Source organism: Notamacropus eugenii, chromosome 1, assembly GCF_028372415.1.
Source record: "Notamacropus eugenii isolate mMacEug1 chromosome 1, mMacEug1.pri_v2, whole genome shotgun sequence".
NCBI classification, from domain to species: domain Eukaryota; kingdom Metazoa; phylum Chordata; class Mammalia; order Diprotodontia; family Macropodidae; genus Notamacropus; species Notamacropus eugenii.
The window spans coordinates 168067985-168091209 of NC_092872.1; the positions used below are offsets into that span (position 1 = coordinate 168067985).

At 40.2% G+C, this 23225-nt stretch overlaps 1 protein-coding gene across 1 annotated transcript; it reads right to left on the reverse strand.

The window, feature by feature from the left end:
• Window positions 1-11563, reverse strand: DET1 (DET1 partner of COP1 E3 ubiquitin ligase). Its single transcript, XM_072617866.1, has 5 exons — window positions 11372-11563; window positions 8449-9549; window positions 4862-5052; window positions 2162-2353; window positions 1-721 (listed from the first exon to the last, which is right to left on the reverse strand). The coding sequence occupies exons 2-5, from the start codon at window positions 9532-9534 to the stop codon at window positions 532-534; spliced, it is 1659 nt and encodes a 552-aa protein (XP_072473967.1). The 5' UTR covers window positions 9535-9549; window positions 11372-11563; the 3' UTR covers window positions 1-531.
• Between the last annotated feature and the right edge of the window lie 11662 nt (window positions 11564-23225).

Consider the following 23225-nt stretch of genomic DNA (forward strand, 5'->3'; position numbering starts at 1 on the left):
TATAAATAAGTAAGAAAATATGTCTTTTATTTTTACTTAAAAAGACAGCCTCAGTTTTTGGCTAAATGAAAAGGAATGAGCAGGGTCTTCATCAGTTATTAAGTCTGGCCACAATGGCAACCAATTGCTCTGCTTCAGGCTGCATACCATTGTCAAGAAAAGAGGGAAGGGGAAAAAATAGTGGAAAACTCTCATCTACACCTCAATAAAATATATACACGCAGAACTCCCCCCTCTCAAAATAATTAAAGGACTTAATGCTGGGCAATCTCTTGTGGAAAAAGTGGGAGACATTTAAATTATTTGATAGCTAGGTTGTTTGTTTTTCTTTAAAGTAAGTTATTCTGGGTCCAACTCCTCTCTTTTGGCTCATGTTTCAGTGACTACAGATCAACCAAGGCCCACCAACACAGACCTTGGCTTCAAAGGAACAATGCTGGCCCCTGGAAGGCTCTGCTCTCTAATGTGCAGAGATGAGAGGGGGCACGAGTCTTAGAAGGTGAGACAAGCTGGCTTTGGTGGGCCCCCAGCCTATGTGCAGCTGTGCCGCATGTGGAAGTTGACCACGTATTCGGCGTTAGTCCTCTGCACTGAGATGGCAAAAGGCTCAAAAGGGTGGAAGGTAAAGGCGACCAGGCGGCGGACTGTGTGGTTGATGGGGCGACCCAGCAGGCCTGCCTGGATCTCAAACTTGAGCAGACCAGAATCCCGGGCATAGAACCTGAATGGAGGAGAAAAAGAAGGAAAAAGAATAGTATTTGTATTCTTTACCATTTTATATCCCTTCTATAGTGGAGAGGCTAACAAAATGACCAATGTGCTTCACTGTTCGCCCTACTATATCTGTTCCAAGGGTAGCGAGGCATCAGTAAGTATAGTGCCATTGTTTTGAGGATTAAATGAGATAATATTTATAAGGCACTTAGCACAGTGTAAACATTATATAAATGTTGGCTATTATTATTCTTTCAAATTTTCAAAACAAGAGGTCTAAAGCAAACTATGAAATCACAAATATTAAATTCTGTTATTCCTTGAGGGTCATTTCCCTCTCAATAATGATTCCAGTTACAACCCAGTCAACTTTAGAAGTCACTCACCTTAAAACAGCTGGGCCCATTACAAAAGGTAAATTGTTACCCTGAAAATGTTTAATGCGATTCATTCCACCCCATAAAAAAATAAAATGTTATAGGCTTGTTTTTCTTTTAATAAAATACAATGAAATCAGAGATTTTTGTAGCTATCTCAGCATGTCCAAGCAATGCACCTGAAGAGAACAAGGACCTCTAGTGTTCTTAGTGATAAGGACACAAGAACCTCTCTCATTTCAAGAAGCAGTGGGTGGACATTCTTAGGTAGGTTTTCACAAGTCAGCATGGTCTAGCAGAAAAAGCAGTGAACTGAACAGGAGATCTGGATTCTAGTCTTAGCTCTAACCCCAAAAAAGTTGTGTGACCTTGTGTACGTGGCTAAATCTCTCAAGATCTTATTTTATCTGCCAAATCTAAGTTTTGAATGAGTTTATCTATTAGCTCCCTTTCAGTTCTAAAATTCTATGACTCTTTAAGATGGAAGTGCCTTAAACAGTAACCCCTAACCTAAAATTTCCCAAAATAGGAAAGTTAAACTTTCTCCTAATCTTACCTATTCAACAAATTGCCCAAATTCCCAAACTGCCTCTGTGTATGCAAACTACTAGGTCACAAGGGCTTATCTGATGATTTGGAAGTATATATAAAGACTACTTGTCTTGACTTTACACATTATATGTGTAATGGATATTATGTAATGGAGTAATGAAATGATTATAGAATACCCTTTTCTGGATAGCTTTAAAAAGAGAAGATATACCTATATGTCTTAAATAATTCACCTGGTAACAAAAGACAGGATTAGAATACTTGTGAAATCCCTTCTAGCTCTATGCTAGATTAAAAGTAGTAGCCAAATTATACAAACCGGTCATGGATTCTATTATTTATAAACTTTTTATCCTTTCTAATAAGAACATGAAGCTCTGGGAAATATGAAAAGTAGAAAGGAATGCAAAATCATGCAAACCAAAGTGACTTCTGGTACAAGAGAACTGAATGGGAGTCAGCTTACTGACTTCCTTAATGTTTTGTGATGGTGATGGGTGTGGTGTCACTCTTTGTACCTGATTGGGTGATCTCCACAAGTCTTGGGCCGCTCCATAACTGAAACCCACTTATCATCATAGCTGAAGAGAGACAGATCGAGGTAGGGACTGCCGCTGTATGATTGGGCGCTGATGGGGAGCTGACCAAGCAGCCGCCGTACTGCTTCTGTGTGCCCTCCATATTTTGCATTTACAATAGTGTCTTTAAATCTGAAAATCAACCGGTATAGCAGAAAGGCAACATAGAAGACATTGTCAGAGAGCACATAATACAAGTTCAGAGTTTAAATCTACAAACTTATGGGTATGTAGATAAAACATTATTGCAAATAATACAACTCAGTCTGTTTGTTTCCAGTATTATAGGAACCTGTATCTCCAGTTAAAATGGAAGAAAAAGAGGGGATCCTGTTTCTAAAAATACATTTTACTAAAGGTCAGCACATGCACTGGAACCCCAGAGCTGATCCTGACATGGTACAAGAGCATGGAAAAATCATTTAACTCTCGTCTCTTTAGCTGTAAATGGAAATACCTGTCATGTGCAAACATCTCACAAAGCCTTTGGGATAGTCAAAGGAGAAAAAGGTTATGCAAAGCACTTTGGAAACCTTAAAATGGTATATAAATTTTAACTACTGTTAAGACAATTGTGGTTATCGCTGAAGCCCAATAACAAAAGACAACTTAGGAAACTCACTCCTGAATCAGTAACTTTCAAACCCATTAAAGAAACAACTCTAGATAAGTAAAAAAATAGAAAGCCTCTCCTTGGCTTTTCCAACAGCACACATTGTAACATGATATGGCTAACTTGTTTATTTCTAAAGGGCCAGCAATTTATAAGTTCAATACTTAAGTTGCTACTTCAGGGTCTGCATTTCTACAGTTACCAGTATGGAGGGTGGCAGACAGACAGCACCTGGCACAATACAGTACTTTGCACATGGAGGACACTTAATAAATGCCATATTGGCCCAAAATTAAGCTACCTTTTCAAGATGAGGGCACTTGGAAAGGGAGGGAAATATTTTTACATACACATGCATGTTTGTGTGTGTATACATGTATATGTGTACATACATATAAATATATATATATATACAATAAATGTATACACTCACAAATCATTACACGAAATTTCCATCTGAGAAAGGCAGGTAGATATTTACTACGAAAGTATCTTAGCATTTCCTTCAATTCAAATAAAGATGTTTTAGTCATTTTTCTCACTATTCTATTTTGTTGCCTTCTTACATACTTTCCCACAGCCAGTGCAAAACATAAAACTAACCTTTGAATCAAAGACAATATTCTCAGGATTACTAGAAGAGAATATAAAGGCAATTGTAGCTCACACTCAGGTTTTGTCTGAGGCAGGTTTGGCAAACAGTGCACCTTATGTTCTAATCAATATAGCACTGGTGAATGAATAAATAACTTCGATACTTGTCTTCTTTCTTGGCTAAGAAAAATGGAGTGGCAGTCTCTCAAAGACTCAAAAAATATTGAACTGTTACCAGTATGTGGTTAGTGTCCATGATTCAAAACATATTGTCAGTCTGAAGACCAAGGGAAAACCTCCTTATCACCCTGCTTCCCTAGAATCATCAGCTTAATTTTGATTTCTGATTCTTGCTAGATTCTTGCTTAGAGTTGTTATATAAATTTGTGATGGGAGAATGCCAAACACATTCTCTTATTTATGCCTGACATATAGTCTTAGTATGTAACACAAACTAAAATTAAACTGCACATATTATCCTATTATCTTCTATGAAACTATGGACAATATACCATATCCCCAGGATTGCTGGAGTAACCAATCCAGGTTTTGCAAACAGCTCTTTATTCAATAAAACCCAATACAACTCCTAACATCTCTCTCATGTCCTGTCAAATGACTTCAAGAAAAAAATTATATTTGCATGCTGATAGCTTTCTGCAAATCCTCAAGCCAAGAAACTTTGATGTAACAGAAAAAAGAGGCCATCTCAATACTATTCATACTCTGTGCTCCAAGTTTTCAGGGGACTTCTGCCACTTGGCCCTTACTTTCCTTAAGTACTTATGTAATGTAGTCTTATCTCTGCAGCTTTACTCGTACTGTTTTCCCAATGTGTACAATGCCTGCCTTCAACACTTGCCTAAGTGTTGCCTACCTTTCCTTCAAGGCCGTGATGCCTTCTTAAACTGGTCTGGTCCTCAGCAATCATTCCCTCTTCTAGTTTCCTATAGCACTTATCATTTGACATTTCCTGTCCCATATTATTAATCTTTTACATACAGGAGGTCCTATATAAATGTTAGACTGAACATGTTTTACTTCCAGGCTAGACTGGTCTCCTCAAGAACAGGAATAATGTCTCCTACCTCTTTGCATTCCTAGCATAGTGCCCAAAGAGTATCAAATAACCACAGAATTCCAAAAGCAGAAGAGACTTTAAAGTCAATCACATTTCACTCCCTGTTTCCCCCTCCCTTTCCTTTCCTACTATAATGGATGAGAAATCAGGGTCTAGATAAGTGCCCTGCCAACAATCAAACAGTTCTTGGCAGAGCTAGCACTAGCATCCAAGTCTCCTGACCCTTGGGTCTAGCACTCTTTCCACTATCCCACAAAGCTTCACTTGTAGGTACCCAGTAACTGTTGTTGGCCTATGGCCAAAACTAGGTCAGGTGAGGTGTACTTGTTGGAAGCTTAGGTTGGTAGCTCACCGGCGTTGGATCTGCCTCGCAAAGTTGTTGCTAGAAGCTGAACAGGGAAACTGGACGGCTTCACTGTGCAGGGTAGCATTGCGGAAGAGGTCACAGAAATTCTCAAAGAGCTCCAGCAATTCATCCGAGGTATTCTCAAATACTGCTATCACCTCTGTCGTCACCATATTGTACACAACAAAGAAGGAAGGCTGGAAAGGGGGAACACATGTAACTGTTAGCCAGCTGAGTAAAACCCATGGCTAGGATGACCCTTCACATTGGGCTAAAAATTCAAGCTACTCAAGAGAAACAAGAAAATGTTCCTACTGTATGGGTCAATGGGGAAACAGGTCCCATGGCTCCAGGTGCCTCAGGGAGCCTCCATTGACTTTATCAGTCAAATGCCTCTACGATGCCACATTCCCCACTGTAATTGTGTTGCTGAAATTATCAAGTTGGCCAGTTTAAAAAAAAAAAAAGGCTTTCAATCTTTCATTTCAAACTGTGTGCTTCAATTTCCCTCTCCAACTGTTTCTTCTTTCTCTGCTCCCCAACCCACCCTGAGATGAAAAAAGTCAGTTTTTAAAGTGCCAGATTTAATTTTATTTCCTGCTGGGGAAGTGATTTACAGCCCAGGGTTGGCTGCTGACAGATTATTTTCTCCTGTGTATGTACAGTTGAAGGTTCATTTTTTGGCATCTATTTTTCCTCTTAACATTTCCAACATGCAGAGAGGCACCTTAAATGCATTGTGTTTTGAAACTGCCTCAGAAAGTTGTGTCCCAGCAGCATCCTGCTGCTGGACAAATGAAAATCCAGAGAGGCATTTACTGTTTCTTTCTTGACAGATGCTCTTTTGGCCAAAAGCATCTGTATTATCCATGTGGGATTTAGAGCAATTAGAACCATGGGGGGGAAAGAGGGAGGGCAGAGCAGTGATGGGAGACAAAGAAGCAGAAGGACCTGAAGCTCATTCAAATGCCACAGGTGGAAGTACCCAGAGCAAGTTGGGAGTTCAGACTTTTTCAGAGTGGGCACCTGGATGTCCAATTCTTTCAAACTGTTCTTTAGTTTGCTCTGATCAGTCTGACAATAAGAGAGCCCCAGGATTTTTCCAAGGTCAATGGAATGCCAAACTAAAAATCATCTTTTGGTTTCATAGAGGAAGATAAAGTTATCAGACATTAAGTATTTTTTACTTGGGTTGGATCTGAATCTCCATTACCCATTCCTGATGCAAATAGTTCATGCTACAATGTGACATTTAGTATAGCCAAGATATTTAATCTGCCTATAATGTAAAGAAACTGAGTAGCAATCTGAGACCAATTTCCTAAATACTACCCCAAGGCTCCTTATTTAAATGTACTTTTTACTCATTCATCTTCATAATATCCACAGAAAGTGATTGATTTTACAGGAAGTAGGCACAGAAGTTTCAGGCTGAGGTCACAAATTATGTAGAAAAAGAACTGTACCCTAGCATCCTAATTTCTCAAGCCATGATTATTCCATATCAGTCCAGAAAAAAAAAAGGGGAGGGGGTGTTTTAGCTAAGGATCAAAGGATAATTCGATTGTGATGAATATGATTTGGCAATTTATCACCAAAATGAAAATTATCACCCAAACCTAAATAATGGGTTTTCTTGCTTCACATCTTGTCTTATATGTATCTTTTCTACAAATCTGGTTCAGCTCTCTGATTTTGTTGTTTTACAAAGATATTATAGGAAAAAAGGGAATTTAGCTATGCATGTTAAGTGATTATTACATGAATTACATGAATATGCAACAGGGTTTTCTTCAGCTAAGGTTTTCAGAAAAGTAAAGACAGACAGGGTTCAAGGAGCAAAGGACTGTGTAGCAAATCTTTTGAGCACTGTATTCTAAAAGATAAGTGTTCACTAATAATGATTCAATGGGCTCACCAACAGATAACTATGGGGAAGAAAATAGATTTCTGGGATGATCATGATAGTTTCCACTAACAACTGAATCTTTTTATAGAACAAATAATCCACTACTCTCAAAGGAAGGAGATTGAAATTATTTTTCCATAAGCTAGCTAATAAGCTTTTTTGAGTCCTACAAAGACCTCCAGTAGTGAAACGTGGTCAACAAGAAGATCTAGAGCTAGGAGTTCTTAAGTTAGAATCTATGAACTTTAAAAAATTAGATCACACTATTTTAATATAACTGGTTCCCTTTATAATCCTGTGCATCTTATTTTATGTATTTAAAAACATTACTCTGAGAAGGAGTCCACAGCATTCATCTGCCTGCCAGAGGAGTTCAAGACCCAAAATCGTTAAGAACTTACACTCCAGATCATTGGTCTGAATATATAGTTTTTTTCCCTGCTATGGACAAAAGGGTCAGAACTATTTATGAAATGATATAACACTAGGAAGGCAAATAGCACAGACATCAGGCGAGCTGAATTCTCCATCTGTCAAATTCAAAAAAGGCAAATTCCAAGAAGAAAGGCAGTCTACTCCAAGATCAAATTTCAAATAAATTATTTCCTAGGTCCTTGGGTACTCTTAAAACTTAACTGATCTCACTGATCTTTGAGAGCTCTCTTCTTCCTATAAGCACATTCAAAACAGTGAATAAGCCAGTTTTCACCAAAACTGAATAGGCAAGAAGCTAGATATCAATTTTACTTAATATGAGAAAAGATTAGCAATGTAGTGGCCCTTTCACATACAGTCCAGATTATTCAAAATAAAAGAGCTTGTGAATCGTGAAGCACTTCATTTACTTGTTTTGATTTTTTTCAATGTTCAGTAGTCCCTCTTTTAGCATGGGGGCAAACTCTGTAAAAAGAGGTGAAACTCAAAGTAACCAAATTATGTTTATTAATTGCTTTATGGAAAAGTCTAGTGAGGGAGCTGACATTTTAATTACTGAATTGTGAAAATGAGATTTCCAATTATTGGAACATTTCTTTTTACCCTGGTAGTCTGTCCCCATTAGTAGAGCTAAATCACTCAAGGTGGACAAATTATCCATGGGTAGCAGAAGCTTTACTGCTAATAAATTTTTGGCCTTTCTCCGGAGAACCCTGAAAATACAATCACCCCAGACGCATCAAAATGAAATGAGACACATATCCAAGAAAATCTCAAAAGGACAGAGTTTTAGCATGTATCTGCATTATAGAGATCTCCCAGAATCTTGGGAAGGAAAAGGAATTTCTAAACATTATCTAATCCACTCAAGGAAATAAATAGAGCTAGAAAAATATAAACTTGATTTTGGCTTTTGTAAAACCAAAGGTAAACAAAATTTAAGACTATGCCAGGTCCCTTGAGCTAGCAATGCAAAAACAGGCAAATGCAGACATAACGGAAAGAACACATTCAGGAGTCATAGAACCTGGATTCAAATCCCACCCCTGGTGCTCATCACCTATGTGACTTTATGCAAATCATTTAACTTCCCTGGGCTTTAATTTCTTCATTTGTAAAGTGAGAGAGGCTGGACTAGACCATCTTTTGAGTTCTTTCCAGGGCTAGAGCTAGGATTCTAAGATCCTACAGCAAATATGTATGGTCCCTCATTCTCAGTCTCTCAATATGGCTGAATATCATCCAATACCTGTGATGGGTCTGTGACCCGTAGTGTCACTACATCCTCACTAGTGTACTTGATAAAGAGGTGATTTTCATCTAGAAGCTGCATCTTCCACATGCGCAACTGTCGTAGCTGGTCAAAATACTGGAAGAAGCGCCTCTTGGCCATGGCACTACCATCCTGCTCTGCCCGGCGCCACAAGTATACCAGTAGCCGGTGCTTTAGGGAATTAATGAAAGGCTCCTTGTAGGGGTTGGCCATGCCTGTTTGGCTGTCTCGCTGTACCTCAGGGTAGACAGCTGACAGGGTGAGCAGGTCATCCTCATAGCAGAATCGACCAATGGTACGGACATCAATAAAGGTGCCCTCAGGAGTGACTTGGAAGACATGAATGGTCTGCTGCTGTACTGAAAGAATGGCTAGTATGTTCTTATATAAGTATAGCCCTTGATTGTGGGACAAGATCACTTTATCACATTTGAATGTGCGGGTGTCACACAACCTGCCAGTGTGAAGATCAATGATATGAAGGGAATAGTCCTCCAAAGGGGAGCGGGGATTTGGTGTCACTGACTCACTGTTGCGATAAACTTCATAAAAAGGAGGATGAGGCTCTTCAGGGAGGTAGGCAGCTGAACCCACAATGACACAACGGCAGTCATCTGTGAAGAGGCTACACTCACGATTTAGGTGTTCACCATTAGCCGCAACATTGGTGATATGCAACAAGACGAAGAAGCGTTCAAAGAGTCGGCCTCGGATGTTGACTGACCTCTGGTCATTGCCATTAGCCAAAATTTCACCCTCATAACCCTGCAGTAGGTCCTCTGCTGCTTGGCAGCCCTGGTACTCGTAAATCTCCAGTGATGTCTGGTCTGAAGAAAAGGCAATAAAGTAGCGCCCATCAGGTGAAAATTTTCGCAGGAAGCAAGGTGGCTTCTCCACATTAACCACAGTAAAGTTGGGGAAGACGTTCTGGTGGAACACTCGAACCTGGTGCCAGTGGGTACCAGCCTTGCCTGAACTGATGCGCCGACGCTCCAAGCGGTGGATAACATTTTGGTTCTGGATTCTTCGAGGTTTGATTGTTGGAACATCATGATCCATCATCACAGCATCTTATTTCTGGATGATTAAGAGCAGAGTGTCACACATAAAATGAAAAAAAAACAAACAAACAAACCAAAAACCCAAGTTCCCTTTCCAAACACACATCATCTCAGGGTTTACCTAAAATCTTCCACCTTTAGGTCACAAGGAAACAAGAGTAAACTTCAAGTCTGTCCTCAGCATGAGAATAATGGGAAGAGCTTAACACACTAGAAATATCTCAAGAACGCTTAGCTATAATGTGTTTCCATCAAAAACATCTGAATCACCAGAATATGTGAATTCAGAGTAAGAATTCCCAGTTAAGAATTCCCTTCCCTAAAACATATGAAGTCATTTTAAAGTACTGCTCTCACCTTAACATTATCAGTAGCCCCAATGTAGAGCATAGACTTTTAAAGAATGATTTAAGAAGCATTAATTCAAATTTAACTTCATTTGAAGACATTTACTATGCATAGTACTTGGACTACAATAAATGCTTGATAAATGCTGGTGATTAAGCACTTACTATTTATGAAGAACTATACTAGGAATTATTACATGCAAAACACTATTTGATTTAAAGACCATGACAAGAGTTTGGTTTCTCCCCCACTCTACCCCCTTTTATGCTGCTCTTCTACTCTAAGAGAATCACTCAAAATTAAGCCAAGATGAAAGTTCAGAAACAGTTTCATAAACCTCTTGTTTTCATACTGTGCTTCTTCCATTTTTTTCCGCAATGTCCTACTGCCGCCTCCCCCCAACAGCATTCAACCCCTCAAAAAGGATGTTGGAGTGGTGGGAAGAGGCCCCTGGCTTCTGATTAAAACTCTCCCCCCCATGCTGGTTTTCTAAATTACTAAGACTCTGGAACTCAATTCACTGGATCATAGGATTCAGAGATAGTTTAAGACAAAAACAAAACCTCAGATCATCTAGAATAAGAAGCTTCTCAACCTTTTTCATTCGTGATATTCTTTGGCTTTAAGGAAACCTTTCAGTTTCAATATGAAAGGAGATATTCTAGAGTTTACCATGCAAGAGCATGTAAGAAATAAAGAGACTCGTTTTTCATACAGAACACTTTATTCAGCGTGTAACACTTTTAGTATCATAAAATAATCACTAATACCACTACTTTTGGACTATTTCAATAAAAAAGCCAAGATATTTACCACTTATTCCCTCAAACCCCTCAACGAGAGGCTCACACCCCGGGGGGGCGGGGTACTTCCACCCCAGACTGGCAAACCCTGATCTAATCAAACCCTTTCCTTTTCATAGACTAAAAAAAAAACTAAGGTCCTGAGGGGAATGAGGCACTTTGCACGGGTATGAACCTAGCTCTTCTGCCTCCCAATCGGCTTCTCTTTCCATGACATCTCCCTGCCTCTCTTATCTATCTTTTCCAGACTTAACCATAGAGGAGTTGGTTTAAGGGCAGTCTCTCCCCATTTCCCCAAGAAGAGGAGAGAGCCGGCGGCAAAGGTTACGGAAAGCGGGGAGTGGGTGGAGTCCGGGAACACCGTGGTGCGGGGCACAAAGCCAGGCAAGGCCGGGGCTGGGCCCCGGGCCCCGGCCCTTACGCCCGGCTGACCTCCGAGGGCCCTTCCCGCTCTAAGCCCTGAGGCTCCGCCAGAAGGGGGAGGCCAGCCCGCGGGGAGCACGACTTTCAGGGGCAGCTGGGCTGGGGCTCGGTTAAACCTCGGGGCGCGGGGGTCCGGGGGAGGGAGGCCGGGGAGGAGCGCGGCCCAGGGTCCGGGCGGCCCGGCCGGCAGGAGGGGGCCGCTGGCCGAGAGGAAGGCCCGAGGACCAGAGAGCCGACGAAGCGGGAGAAGGGGAGCGTCCTCACCCGTCCGTCCCGCGCCCCCCGTCGCGCCGGGCTCATGAGGCCGGGGCGAGGGGATCCCCGGGCTGCGCTGGCCGCACTCCGACGGCCGCCACGGCCGCCGCCGCCACCGCCATGTTGCCACTGACGCCGGCACCCGGCGACAACGGCCGGGATGGCCCCGTTCCCCCCCACCCCCCTCCCTCAGCCGGCCCACGGAAGTGAGGGCCATAGAGTTGGAAGCGTGCGCAGAGAGCGCACCATCGCCTGCCCGGCAAGAGCGAGCGCGCCCCCTGGCGTCCGGAGGTGAGGTGAGCCCGCCTGAGCTCTAAGCGACCACGCCTGCTGAAATTGACTCCCTCCTTAGCAGCCGTTCCCGTTGCCTGTTTGCTGCTCCTGGGGGCACAGGATGATGGAGCGGAGCTGAAGCACGCCTTTTCATTTTACAGATGAGAAAACTGAGGCCCAGAGGAGGGGGGTCACACTGCTAGTGGAGCCAGGATTCCAACCCTAACCCCCTCATCACCCGTCATTAATTACCCTCTGTATGACATTCATTGTTTTGATTCTTCAGACACCGTTCAATTCCATGTCTTGTTACAATGTAGCAATGCCCAGAGCCTGCTGATATTTAAGAGATGGGTGATTGTCGGGGGAGGGGAGAGAGAATTCAGAACTGAAAATATAATAAAATAATGAAGCAAAATAAATTGTGTATAATAAAATAAAAATGAATTTTAAAATATATGTTTAATTTTAAAAGTAAAGCATGGCCCTTGGCTTTCATGGGAACCTGGGTCATTAAAGTAACTTTGTAATTTCCTGAAGGAAATCAGCTCGTGGTCCTCCTGTTCAACTCTGCCCAACTTGTCAGTCAGTATTGTCTGTCTCAGGTATACATATTTGTGGACAAACCTCATAGGTTGCATTATAAATATCCTCTGGATATTGCTAAGTATCTATTAGATTTGAAACATAGTAGTAACATATTTCTTGTAACATTATTCTTCTCTGGAGTTAAAAATGACAATCACATAGAGGAAAATAGAGAAAAGTACAGTGGCTGTGAGCAAGCTATAATATATGACCAATGATGAACTTGGAAGAAGACCAAGAATAAAAATGCCAGGAAAATCAGATGGGCTGGTTATATGTCATGTGGGATTATGGCTACATATCTGGAGTAGTCCACTATTACCTTCCCAATGTTAAAAAGAAAGACCTCCAGCATCATAGGGGGGTCTTCTGTGGTGAATTTTTTGCAAGACATGAGCAAGTCATACAAAATGGTCAAGCATGAATGGATTGCAATCTGAATAGAGAAAGGCTTCCAAATCAATGAGATCAGAGATCCATTTGATCAAGAGTTTCCTCTTGGCCAGATCAATCTCTTTAAGATACAACTTGAAGGTAGCCATCATTTAATGGCTACCATTGCTTACTAGGATAAAATGGAAACTTCTGAGCCCTTCCTAGTCTCTAGACTCCTCAGTCTTATAGTCTACTGATCTCATAGATGAAAGAACTTTCAGATTTAGCCTGAATGGTCTGTTCACTGGTTCTTAAACACTCACCATGTTTCAATTAATAAAAATAGGCGAAGTGCTTACTATATGCTAATCACTTTATTATGTGCTGTGGATAGAAAGACAAATATGGAAACAGTCTAGTTCAAACTTCTTTCCTCTATCATAGCTTTATCTGACCATATTTTAGTTGTTCGATTGTTTCAGTTGTATATGACTCTTTGTGGGTTTTCTTGGCAGAGTTACTGGAGTGGTCTGCCATTTTCCTTTTCAAGATCATTTTACAGATAAGGAGAGTGAGGGAAATAGGTTAAGTGACTTGTTCAGGGTCACACAGTTAGTAAGTCAAATCTGATGGCAGATTTGAAGTCAGTAAGATGAATCTTCCTAATTCCAGGTCTGGTAGTCTATTCACTGTACCACCCAGATGCCCATTTCTCTAACCACCCCAGCCCACAATTGTCAAAAGTCGTGGATTTATCAAGCCTGCAAAGTAACCTGAGGAAGAGACTAGAGATGGAACTTGCCAGTCAAACCAAACCATAGCTGTCACCTGAAGCATCTCCTTCCCTCAGATCCCAGTGGAGACAGGTCAAGACACTTCACCTAAGGACTCCTAAAAAATGAATACTCTCCCCTACTGTCCCTTTCCAGTCTGTCTGCCCAGTCTGATCATCTAGCGGGGCAGCCCTTGTGGGAAAAGGGGCCATCATATCCATCACTATCAACTGCTATCCAGCTGGTAAACCCAAGAGCCCTAGAACAGTAGTCTCCCCAAGTCCCTCTCCCCAACCCCTAAAGACCACTGTTTCCAAACTGGCCCTGTAAGCCATCAAAGAAGGGGTCAACCAATGTGGAGACTGGCAACCTGGCAACTTCCTCTGCAGGGGCTGCAGCCCCTGCTTCCTCAGTAATCACAGCTACTAAAGTTCCAGAGACCCTTTTTCTGCCAAACTAATTTCCACTTTTCACAGTAGTTCTTGGAGACTAGGGAATGCATCCCCTGGTAGTTTATGTTCTTGTGGTTATAGAATACAGGGCTACTGTGCTGGATTGCTTCTGATACTTGTTTATCTAGTAAGTTCCACTAGTCTACTGTTCTGGTTTATTTTTTTTAAAGCTAGTACCAAATAATTTTGATGACCACTAGCATCAAAGATAATGCTATACCTTCTTCATTCTTATTTTTCCTTTTTTTTTTTTGAAATTTTAGACCTTTTGTCCCTCCAAATGAACTTATTATTATTTTGTCTAGTTCTAGAAAGTATTCTCTGGGTAGTGTGGTATAGCACTAAACTACAAGTTATTTTAGGTACTATTGTCTTTTTATTAAATTGCATAGTCCAATCGTGAGCACTGCGTCTCAGTTCAATTATTTGTCTCCATATTTCTGCAGAGACAGTTGTGGCATAGTAGATGAAGACCTTACTCTCAGAGCAATGCTTCTGACACGCACTAGCTCTCTGACTCCTGACAAGTCACTTAATCTCGCAATATTCTAGGTAATTCCCTAAGACTGACTGAAATAGTACAAAAAGTTACCACATACAGGAGATCTTTATAGCAGTAAAATCGCAGATCCTGTCCCTGCCACTATTCTTATTTCTGTAAAGGACAGAAAACACATTTTCTAGTTCTGGTTCTGTTGCTAATCAGTACGAGACCTTGGGCTATCAAATCACATCACTGTCTGATCCTCAGTTTCCTCATCTTCAGAGTAAGATGAATATATTTGATGGACTCTAAGGTCTCTTCCAAAAACCTTATGTTGTTATGATCTCAAGTTATGTTATGATCTTAGCTAATGAATCTGACTTTGAAGTCTTTACCTCAATGTTTAAAGGCTATAAACAGATAATATTTACTAGTTGTGTTTCCTCTTTTATCAATGAACATTAGTCCATTAACCTACACATATTCAAATGGAAAAAGTAAACAAAATTGTTGGTAGGTGTGTAGGGAAATAGTTACCTCTTGAAATATAAAGTAGGGCAATATTTCTATAAAGCAATCTGGTAGTAAGAAACAAAACATCTAAGACTGGATGGTGCTCGTTGCTCCAGTAATCTCATTATTGAGACTATATTCCAATGAAACACTTAAGGGGGGGGGTAATATTGGGACAAAGTTCCTTATAGAGGTCGTATGATCCAGACCTATAATTTCATAGGTTGGGGGAATTTCCTACACTAATGTAGATCAGTGACTCCTGTGAAATTTATTCTCTTAGAGAGCTGCCTGCTTCACTATGAGGTTAAATACCTTCCTTGTTCTCGGTTATAAAGTCATTATGTTTCGGAGGTCTCTCTGACTCTAAAGCTAACTCTCTATTTAGCTGTATTATACATAGTAGCAAAATACTGTGTGTGTGTGTGTGTGTGTGTGTGTGTGTGTGTGTGTGTTCCTCCTTCGTTGCTGAAGAAGACCATGCCATCAGAGAAATAATGACATGACTTGCACTTGACTTTGTATACTAGACACAACCTGAATGCCCAGTGGCTGGGAAATTAGCATAGTTAGAATTAGAATATGGGAAGGTAGGCAGCTGCCAAGGGTACAACATATCTGAGACAGAGGTTTTTAATGTTACTTTTTGTAGTAGAAGCCATCTCCCTAATATACAGCAACACTAGAGGGGGGAGGGGCGAAAAGTGGTACTTCACCTCCATCACTCACCTCCTTGCTCTAAATAAGGCAGGAAACAATCAAAAGTACTTGGAATAATCCATCCAGTTAACCAAACTTCTCTACTAGTGGGCAATGCTAATCTGTAGGCAGTGAACACAATGCCCTAAACTGGAGAATACATGATATCAGAATAAATTTTGCCCTGAACTAACCCCATATCAATAACAGAAACCCATTCAAAGGTGAGAAGGGAGGGTTTATGTTCCTGACTGCCGGGCAAGTTTCATTGTAAAGCCAGGACTATCATAACCATAGTGAAAATTTAAAAATTAAAGCTTCAGTCACTAGTGACTACTTAGTCTGCCTTGTATTTGAGCTGTGAATCTGCCACAAGAGAGACTTTCAAGAGCCTCATTGAGACTGGAACAAAATGAAGCTTCTCTCTTATTGCCCCACTCCTGACCCTCAGAAAAGGAGCTATCTGATATGTTCAGTATCTGCCAGGAGACATGGAAAATTACAGGAGCTGTGGTGACCAGCACCTTTCTGGAGAGCAACAGGAAGAGTGATCCCTGATCCTGGTGGCTGGGAATTTCAGAGCGCAGCAGTGGAATGAAGACAGGTTCTATGCCTAGTTCATGACTATAAGGGACTGAGTCTGTACAGGTCACTGGGGAAGGGGCTGTTCATTTGCAGGTGTTGATTTGTTACCTATTCACAAAGGGTTCAATTTGTTTTCTTGTCCATGTAAATATATTTTTCCATCTTTGAGTGTTGTGTACTATATGCTTATGCTTATGCTTATGAGGGGAACTGATAACAACATAATGGTTGGTGTCATTTAGTGAATATCTCAAAATCTCTAGGTAGTGGCCATGAGCCAGAGATTTGAGAAATCCCTTTAAAGTTTCTTTCTTGTCTTGGAAGAAGCTCTGATTCAAGGGTTATATTTTGATAAGTAAGTCTATTTTAAATTCCAGAAAATTATGCCCTCTACGGCCCTGAGATTCTATTTTGGTCTAAATATAGGATGTATCCCTATATTCTTTGAAAGGAAATATCTGTATATGGAGTAGTTCTTTCTGAGATCCATAAGGCCACGAAGATAACTTCTACTTAGAGGGTAGATTCAATCTGATTACTGGAGATGCCCACTTTTTCTGTCCTAGTTGGTTCAGACCGGACCTCTTATATTAATTAACACATAGTGCATCCTTGCCTGGGATGTCAGAGATAGGAAACCAATCAGACTTGCCCTCCAGAAACTGTCTCTTCTTATAAAGCCTATGGCTTTCAGCTACCACAGGGAGCTACCTTGGTACAAATAGTTCAAATTTCTTTAGCTTTTTGCTACTCGCTTACGTTTGATTCTTATGTCACAGCTGCATGACAGACAGCATGCTTAGTGAGGGTCTAAAGTAGAATGTAGCAACTATTTGACTAACGTCATGGTTGAGTGGGGTTGTGCTGAAGACCTTATGGGGTACAGTAGTTTAGATCCCCACTAAAAATTGGTCCAACAGCTGTTACAACAACCCAGTAAGGCAGATGCTAGTATAATCTCCACTATGTGGCTCAGGAAACCAAGGCTCAAAAAAACTCCATAGTTTACTCAGTCACCCAGTAAATATTTAAGCTAGGATTTGAAGACCAGTCTTTCTGACTCTGACTTCAGTGATGACTGACATTCTGACATCCTGAACTGGCTAGGAGTCAGTTGGAGATTGGTGGAGATAGATATGATGAGTCTGAGGGACTGTTTCTCTGAAAGAGTAACTCTCCCCAAAATCAAGCTGCCTGGGAGTTCTTCAGACCACTCAGGTTGTATTCTTTCTGCTTTGTCTTGCTCCTGGGTATTCTATCTGGGGCTTTGAGCTTCTTTTTGTGTGAGTAGAAACCTATGCATTACTGGCCTGATTCTGTTGTGAAACTCCATCTAAATCCCCAGACACTTGTAAAGGTCTGGGACTATAAGTATATCCTGAAAAGTAACGCTGCTTAGAGTTCCCACTCAGGTTTTACACATTCAGGATTTGGGAGTGGAGTAGGGTAGATAGGTAGTGGAGTATACCTGATATTTAAAAGTTAATCAATCTACAAGCATTTATTATATTCCTCATATTCCAGGCCCTGTGCATTGGGTTATAGTATATAAAGAATGAAACAATCCCTACCCACAAGAAGCTTACATTCTAGGGGGGGAACTTACCAATAAAGCATTTACATTGTGATAAATCAAGCCCCATGTATTTTAGCAAAAGTTCAAAACTCCTAATGGAAAGTAACACACAAAGGGAGCACTTTTTAAGCAGAGAGAGACACAGTTTCTAAACATTGAGCAGGGTTCAAATACCAAACAGAGAGCAATAAAACTACTAACTGGTTCTGAAATAGACAAACTAAGGTAACATGTCAATGCAGGGGATGTTGACCTGAAGAATTTCATATGTCTGCATACAGTATTATATATAATGACAGACTGCCTACAACATATAAAAATGATACAAGGCATACAATTTCATATGATCATAATAAAAAATACAATTCCATATAATCATGATAAAAAAGTATACTAAGGAGGTATATGTACCTATTAATTTTAATAATGAATGTTGTTTAATAAAAATTGTGCTTAATAAACTTTGCCATAGAAAATAGTCTTTTGTTTTATTTATGCACACCAATATCTGTTTGAATGTCTGAGAGATGGCTAGGGCAGAGATACAGACAAAACATGTCTTTCTCAGGGCATCATCAACCTAAGGAAGCTGCCTAGAGACTCCCACCTCCCAAGAAGCCACTCATTTATTCCAGTAATAAACCCATTAGTAACAATGCTCCTGGAGTGCAGAGACTGGTTCATTTTTGTCTTATATCTCCAGGTCCTGAGAGGCAGTATAATTGAGTGTTCTTTTTTTGTGTCATGGACTCCCTTAGCCATCTGGTGGACCCCTGTGGATCTCTGTGGACCCCTTCTGAGTGTGATTTTTTTTAATGCATAAAATAAAATAATTAGAATTATAAAGAAAAGCAAACATTAGTGAAAATAAAGATTTTGTTTTCTCATCCAAGCTCACTAATCCTCTGAAATCTATTCAAGGACTTCTTTGTGGACCCTATGGTAAGAACCCCTGGCATCATGCATAGAAAGCTGTCCATAAAGTCAGGAAAACCTAAATTTAAATAGTACCTCTGACACACATAGGCTGTGGGACCCCAGGCAAATCACTTAACCTCTCAGTGCACCCCAGCAATTATCCAAGACTATACGTTGAAAAGCAAGTGCTGATCTGCATTAGTAACAAGACTTTCCTCATTTAGAGATCTCTAGTCGAAGGAAGTCACAGGTCTAGCCCCCAAAATTAATCTACAGTACCTGGATGCATATTAGGTACTTAATAAATGTTCATCAAATAACAAAATGTCTTTTTAAGAACCCTTAATGGGAAAGTTCTTAACTTGGGGTCTATGAGCTTTTAAAAAATATTTGATAACTATATTTCAATATAATTGGTTTCCTTTGTAATAGTACGCATTGTATTTGTTACATTGAAAAACATTATTATGAAGAAAAGATCTATTGCCTTCACTAGACTGCCACTGGTATCCGTTTCCTTAACACACATAAAAAGGTTAAGAACCCCATGGGTAACCCATCTGACCCCAGGGTACTCTAGGATCATTGGAAGAAAAAGCCAGGAAAGTAAACCTTTTATCAGCCTAAATGATTTCTAAGGAAAAAATTGTGTATATTTTCCCTGGGAGTGATCGAGCATCTTTGCATTTCTTTTGGTCTTAGTTACCATAGGACCCTCCTACCTACCACCCTTTGAACTTCCTATTCATAGTTTTCTATGAATGCACAGACATCTCTGTGCAATACTATCAACCAGTCAGTTAACAAATATTCATTATTATCACTGTAGTATAGGCAAAGGTTATATATCTTCTACTAATTACACCCAGGACCAACTTCTAAAATGGGGGCAAGGAGGGATGTAGGATGTTCATTCAATCACACAGTTTAAGAGCAGGAAGGATCTTTAGAGACAGAGAATCTAGTCTAAGCCCCACATTTTACAGATGAGGAAACTGAGATCAGCAATGGTTGTGATTTAATATAGGGTCAGACAAATAGTAAGTTCCAAGATTTGAACCCAGGATCCAAAATTTCAAATGCAATACTCTTTCTATTAGACTATAAAGCCTATTGATAGGGATATGAAGCAGGTGTCATGTTTGTCTCCAGGTACAAGGGGCTGCAGCTCCCCAGGTCTTTCAGTCTGATGAAGAGAGGGGATGCGCTGCTCTCACCTTTCTTAGGACCTGGTGGTATTTCCCCAACTCCTAGGTGACTGGGTCATGGGAGCCTGTGAAAATAAAACCCTATACTTTAAGTAGATCTATCTCCCCTCCCCTTTTAATTTTGTTTCGTTGATGTGTTTTTGTTTTCATATTACAGATATTTACAGATTACTTCTACTTCTTGAGAGGTCTCTTCTAACAATGAAAAACAGTTAAATTAAACTGAAAATATAGTGACCTTATCTGAATGTACATGCCAAGAACATGGGATGGCTGGGGGCAGGGGAAGATTGGATATTTGGGATAACTAAGGTGATGTAAGAAATAGAAAATACCAATAAAACTTGTTTTAAAGTGCATGCAACATGCCACATCTGTAGCAGCTACCCCCTCTCTATTTAAAAAAATTAATAAAAATCTGCTTTCTCTTCCACCATTCATCCCATTAGAGAAAAAGAAAAAAAAAGAAAAAAATTCCTGGTAACATATATTTATGATCAAGCAAAATAAATTCCTTCATTGTCTATGTACAAAAATTATATACATCTCATTCTGCATCCTAAATCCATCACCTCTCTGTCATGGATAGCAAGTTTTATCATCAGTCTTCCATTATCATGAATTCCATCCATCCTAGTTCTTACAGCTTCCAAAGTTGTTTATTTTTACAGCATTGTTATTGTTGTTGCTGCATAAATGCTTCTGGTTCTGCTTACATCATTCTTCATCAGTTTATAGAAGTCTTCAAAACTGTCCATTTCTGCAATATTGATGTTATAATATAAATCATTCTGTGTATTTCATGCTGCATCAGTCCCTACATGTCTTTCCATGTCTTTCTGAAATTGTCTATTTTCTCCTTTCTTACAGACCAATAGTATTCCATCACATTCATGTACCAGAACTTCATAGGCCATTCCTCAGTTTTGGGGTACCTCCTTACGTTCCAACAAAAAAGGATCCTATATGTATTTTTGTATATATAAAACCTTTCCTTCCTTCTTTGATTTTTTTGGTTTAGGCCTATTAGTGATATAACTGTATAAACAGGATATGTGTTGTTTAGTAACGTTTTGTGTATGATTCCAAATTAGCTTCCAGAATTGTTAGAACATCCACAGCTCTACCAATAGCACGTTCATGTGCCTGTTTTGGGGTAGTCCCTCCAACATGTGTCACTTTATCATCATTTTTGTTATATTTTCAGTCTAGTAGAGGTAAATTGCTTTAATTTGTATTTCTCTAATTTTAAGTGATTTGTAGAATTTTTAGAACATGACTGTAGATAGTTTGGGTTTCTCCACTTGAGAACTATCTATTGATATCTTAAACCATTTATCAATTCAGAAATGTCTCCTATTTTTAAAAATTCCTTATATCTTGGAAATGAGAAGAAACTTGCTGCAAAGATTTTTTTTCCCCAGTTAATTGTTTCCCCTTTAATCATAGCTTTTCTGCATTTGCTTGTGCTCAGTCTTTTAATTTTATGTATTCAAAATTATCCATTTTGTTTTCTGTGATCTTCTCTATTCCTTATTTGGATGTCAACTTTTCTCCTACGCATAGACCTGATAGATATGTTTTCCATGTCTCTCTAATTCATTGTTTTTAATGTAAATTCATATCTTGGTCTGAATATACATTTGGAGCTTCTCATTGTAGAAGGTGTGAAGTGCTTGTTCTAAATCTGATTTCTTCCAATGTGCTGCCCAATTTTTCTAGAAGTTTTGTCAAACAGTGAGTCCTCATCTCAGTACCTGAGGTCTTTGTGTTTACTGAACCCTAGGGGACTAGAAACATTTGCTTCTGTGGTCTATTTCCAAAATATTACAACCTCCTTCTCTTCAGTCACTTTCAACCACTGACCTGGCCCTTGGGAGGCTAGACCTCCCCCTAATGGCCTCCATTCCTTGGCCAGCTTTGTCAAAGAGAGCTTTGTCCTGGGAGAAGTTGAGTCCTCGCTGCAGTTGAAGTTTGTTCTTTTGCAGCCTTCTCACAACACCCCTTTTCTTACCAGGCCAAGTCCACTCTGGGAGTCATGTAGGCTGCACCATGCCCAGTTACAAAAGTCCAAGTCTTCAGTGAATAACATGCTGCTCCTTCTCCCATATGTGATAGAACCAATGTCTATCAGGGTTCTCTCCCCTCTCTCTTCTAACACTAGTCAGGCTACTTTTCTATGAAAGATGATAAACCTGTTCCAGAGATTTGATTGGCCTCTCCAACTTCCTTTATGTAGCTTTCTGGTAGCCTCTGGCCATAGTGATAGGGCTACTTGGTGACTTCTGAGCACATGTGGAGTTTTGGCTCTTCAGACTTGGTGATCACTCTGAGGCCATGAGGATCACCATACTTGATCCCGCTGATCAGATCTATTTCTACCATAAAGAGGCCAGAGGAGCTTCCTCTGCTCTTGGTAAATGATGCTGTATCCTTGTTGGACACAAAACTCTCTTTGTTAACTATAAAATTACCTATGAGTGTTAAACATTCCAACTGAGCATTGAATCTGAACTACCAAGGGACCAGCTTAAGCCAGGCCTGCCCCTAACACACTATGATCCTCCTGTTTGGGCCTCTAGCCTGTGGTAACTCAGGCTTACTACACAGTGTCTAGCACATGGTAGGCACTTGATAATGTTTCTTGATTGAATGACTGATTGGAATCCTCTTCCTTAGAGGTCTTCAAGCAGAGAGACCAATGATCATTACACTACAGATACATTATGGTAGAGATGCCTTTGTTTGTAGAGGTTTCGCTATGTGGCCACTGAGGTCCCTTCCAACTCTCAAATTCTGTGACTCTGATTCCCCAACCACTACCAGATGAAGCAGAAGCCACCTTATGATTTTGTGACTGGGTTTATAGTGGTAGCATAATAATATGGACAAAACCCTGGATTAGGAGTTAGAAACTTAGATCTTTTTGGTTCTTCCATATAAGATCATAGGATCATAGTTTTAGGGCCATGAGGGACCTTAGATATGATCTAATCCAGGCCCTTCATTTTACTGATGAGGAAACCAAGGCACAAAGACATTAAATAATTTACCATGGGTCACATAGCTAGTAAGTATCTGAGAAAGGATTCGAACCTGGGTCTTTCTAACTCCAAATCAAGTGCCCTATCCATTACCTCTGCTTTTATTTCCTAGTGTGACCTTGGGCAAGCCACTTCTGCTTCAGAGGCTCTTTCCCCCTTCGTAATGGGAAGATAATCATATTAATCCTACCTCACAAGGCTGTCATAAGAATCAGGGAGATCGGGTAGGAACATTATAATGATTGCTATTTGTAGCAGGACTGTTGAAAACCAAAATGTGCTATAACAAAGTAAAATATGATTGTCATCATAAGCAGGGAGCCTGCCTGGGCTCCAGAGCCACAGCAGTCACAGCTGTTAGCAGTGTTCTCATTA

What these genes read in the sequence shown, in the direction of transcription:
- DET1 (XM_072617866.1), bottom strand. Translation starts at nt 9,534, where the DNA reads ATGATGGATCATGATGTTCCAACAATCAAACCTCGAAGAATCCAGAAC. An exon ending in GGGTCACAGACCCATCACAG is followed by an intron (nt 5,053 to 8,448) that starts GTATTGGATGAT and finishes CCCCCTTTCCAG; the next exon opens with CCTTCCTTCTTTGTTGTGTA. An exon ending in TGTGGAGATCACCCAATCAG is followed by an intron (nt 722 to 2,161) that starts GTACAAAGAGTG and finishes TCCTCCATTCAG; the next exon opens with GTTCTATGCCCGGGATTCTG.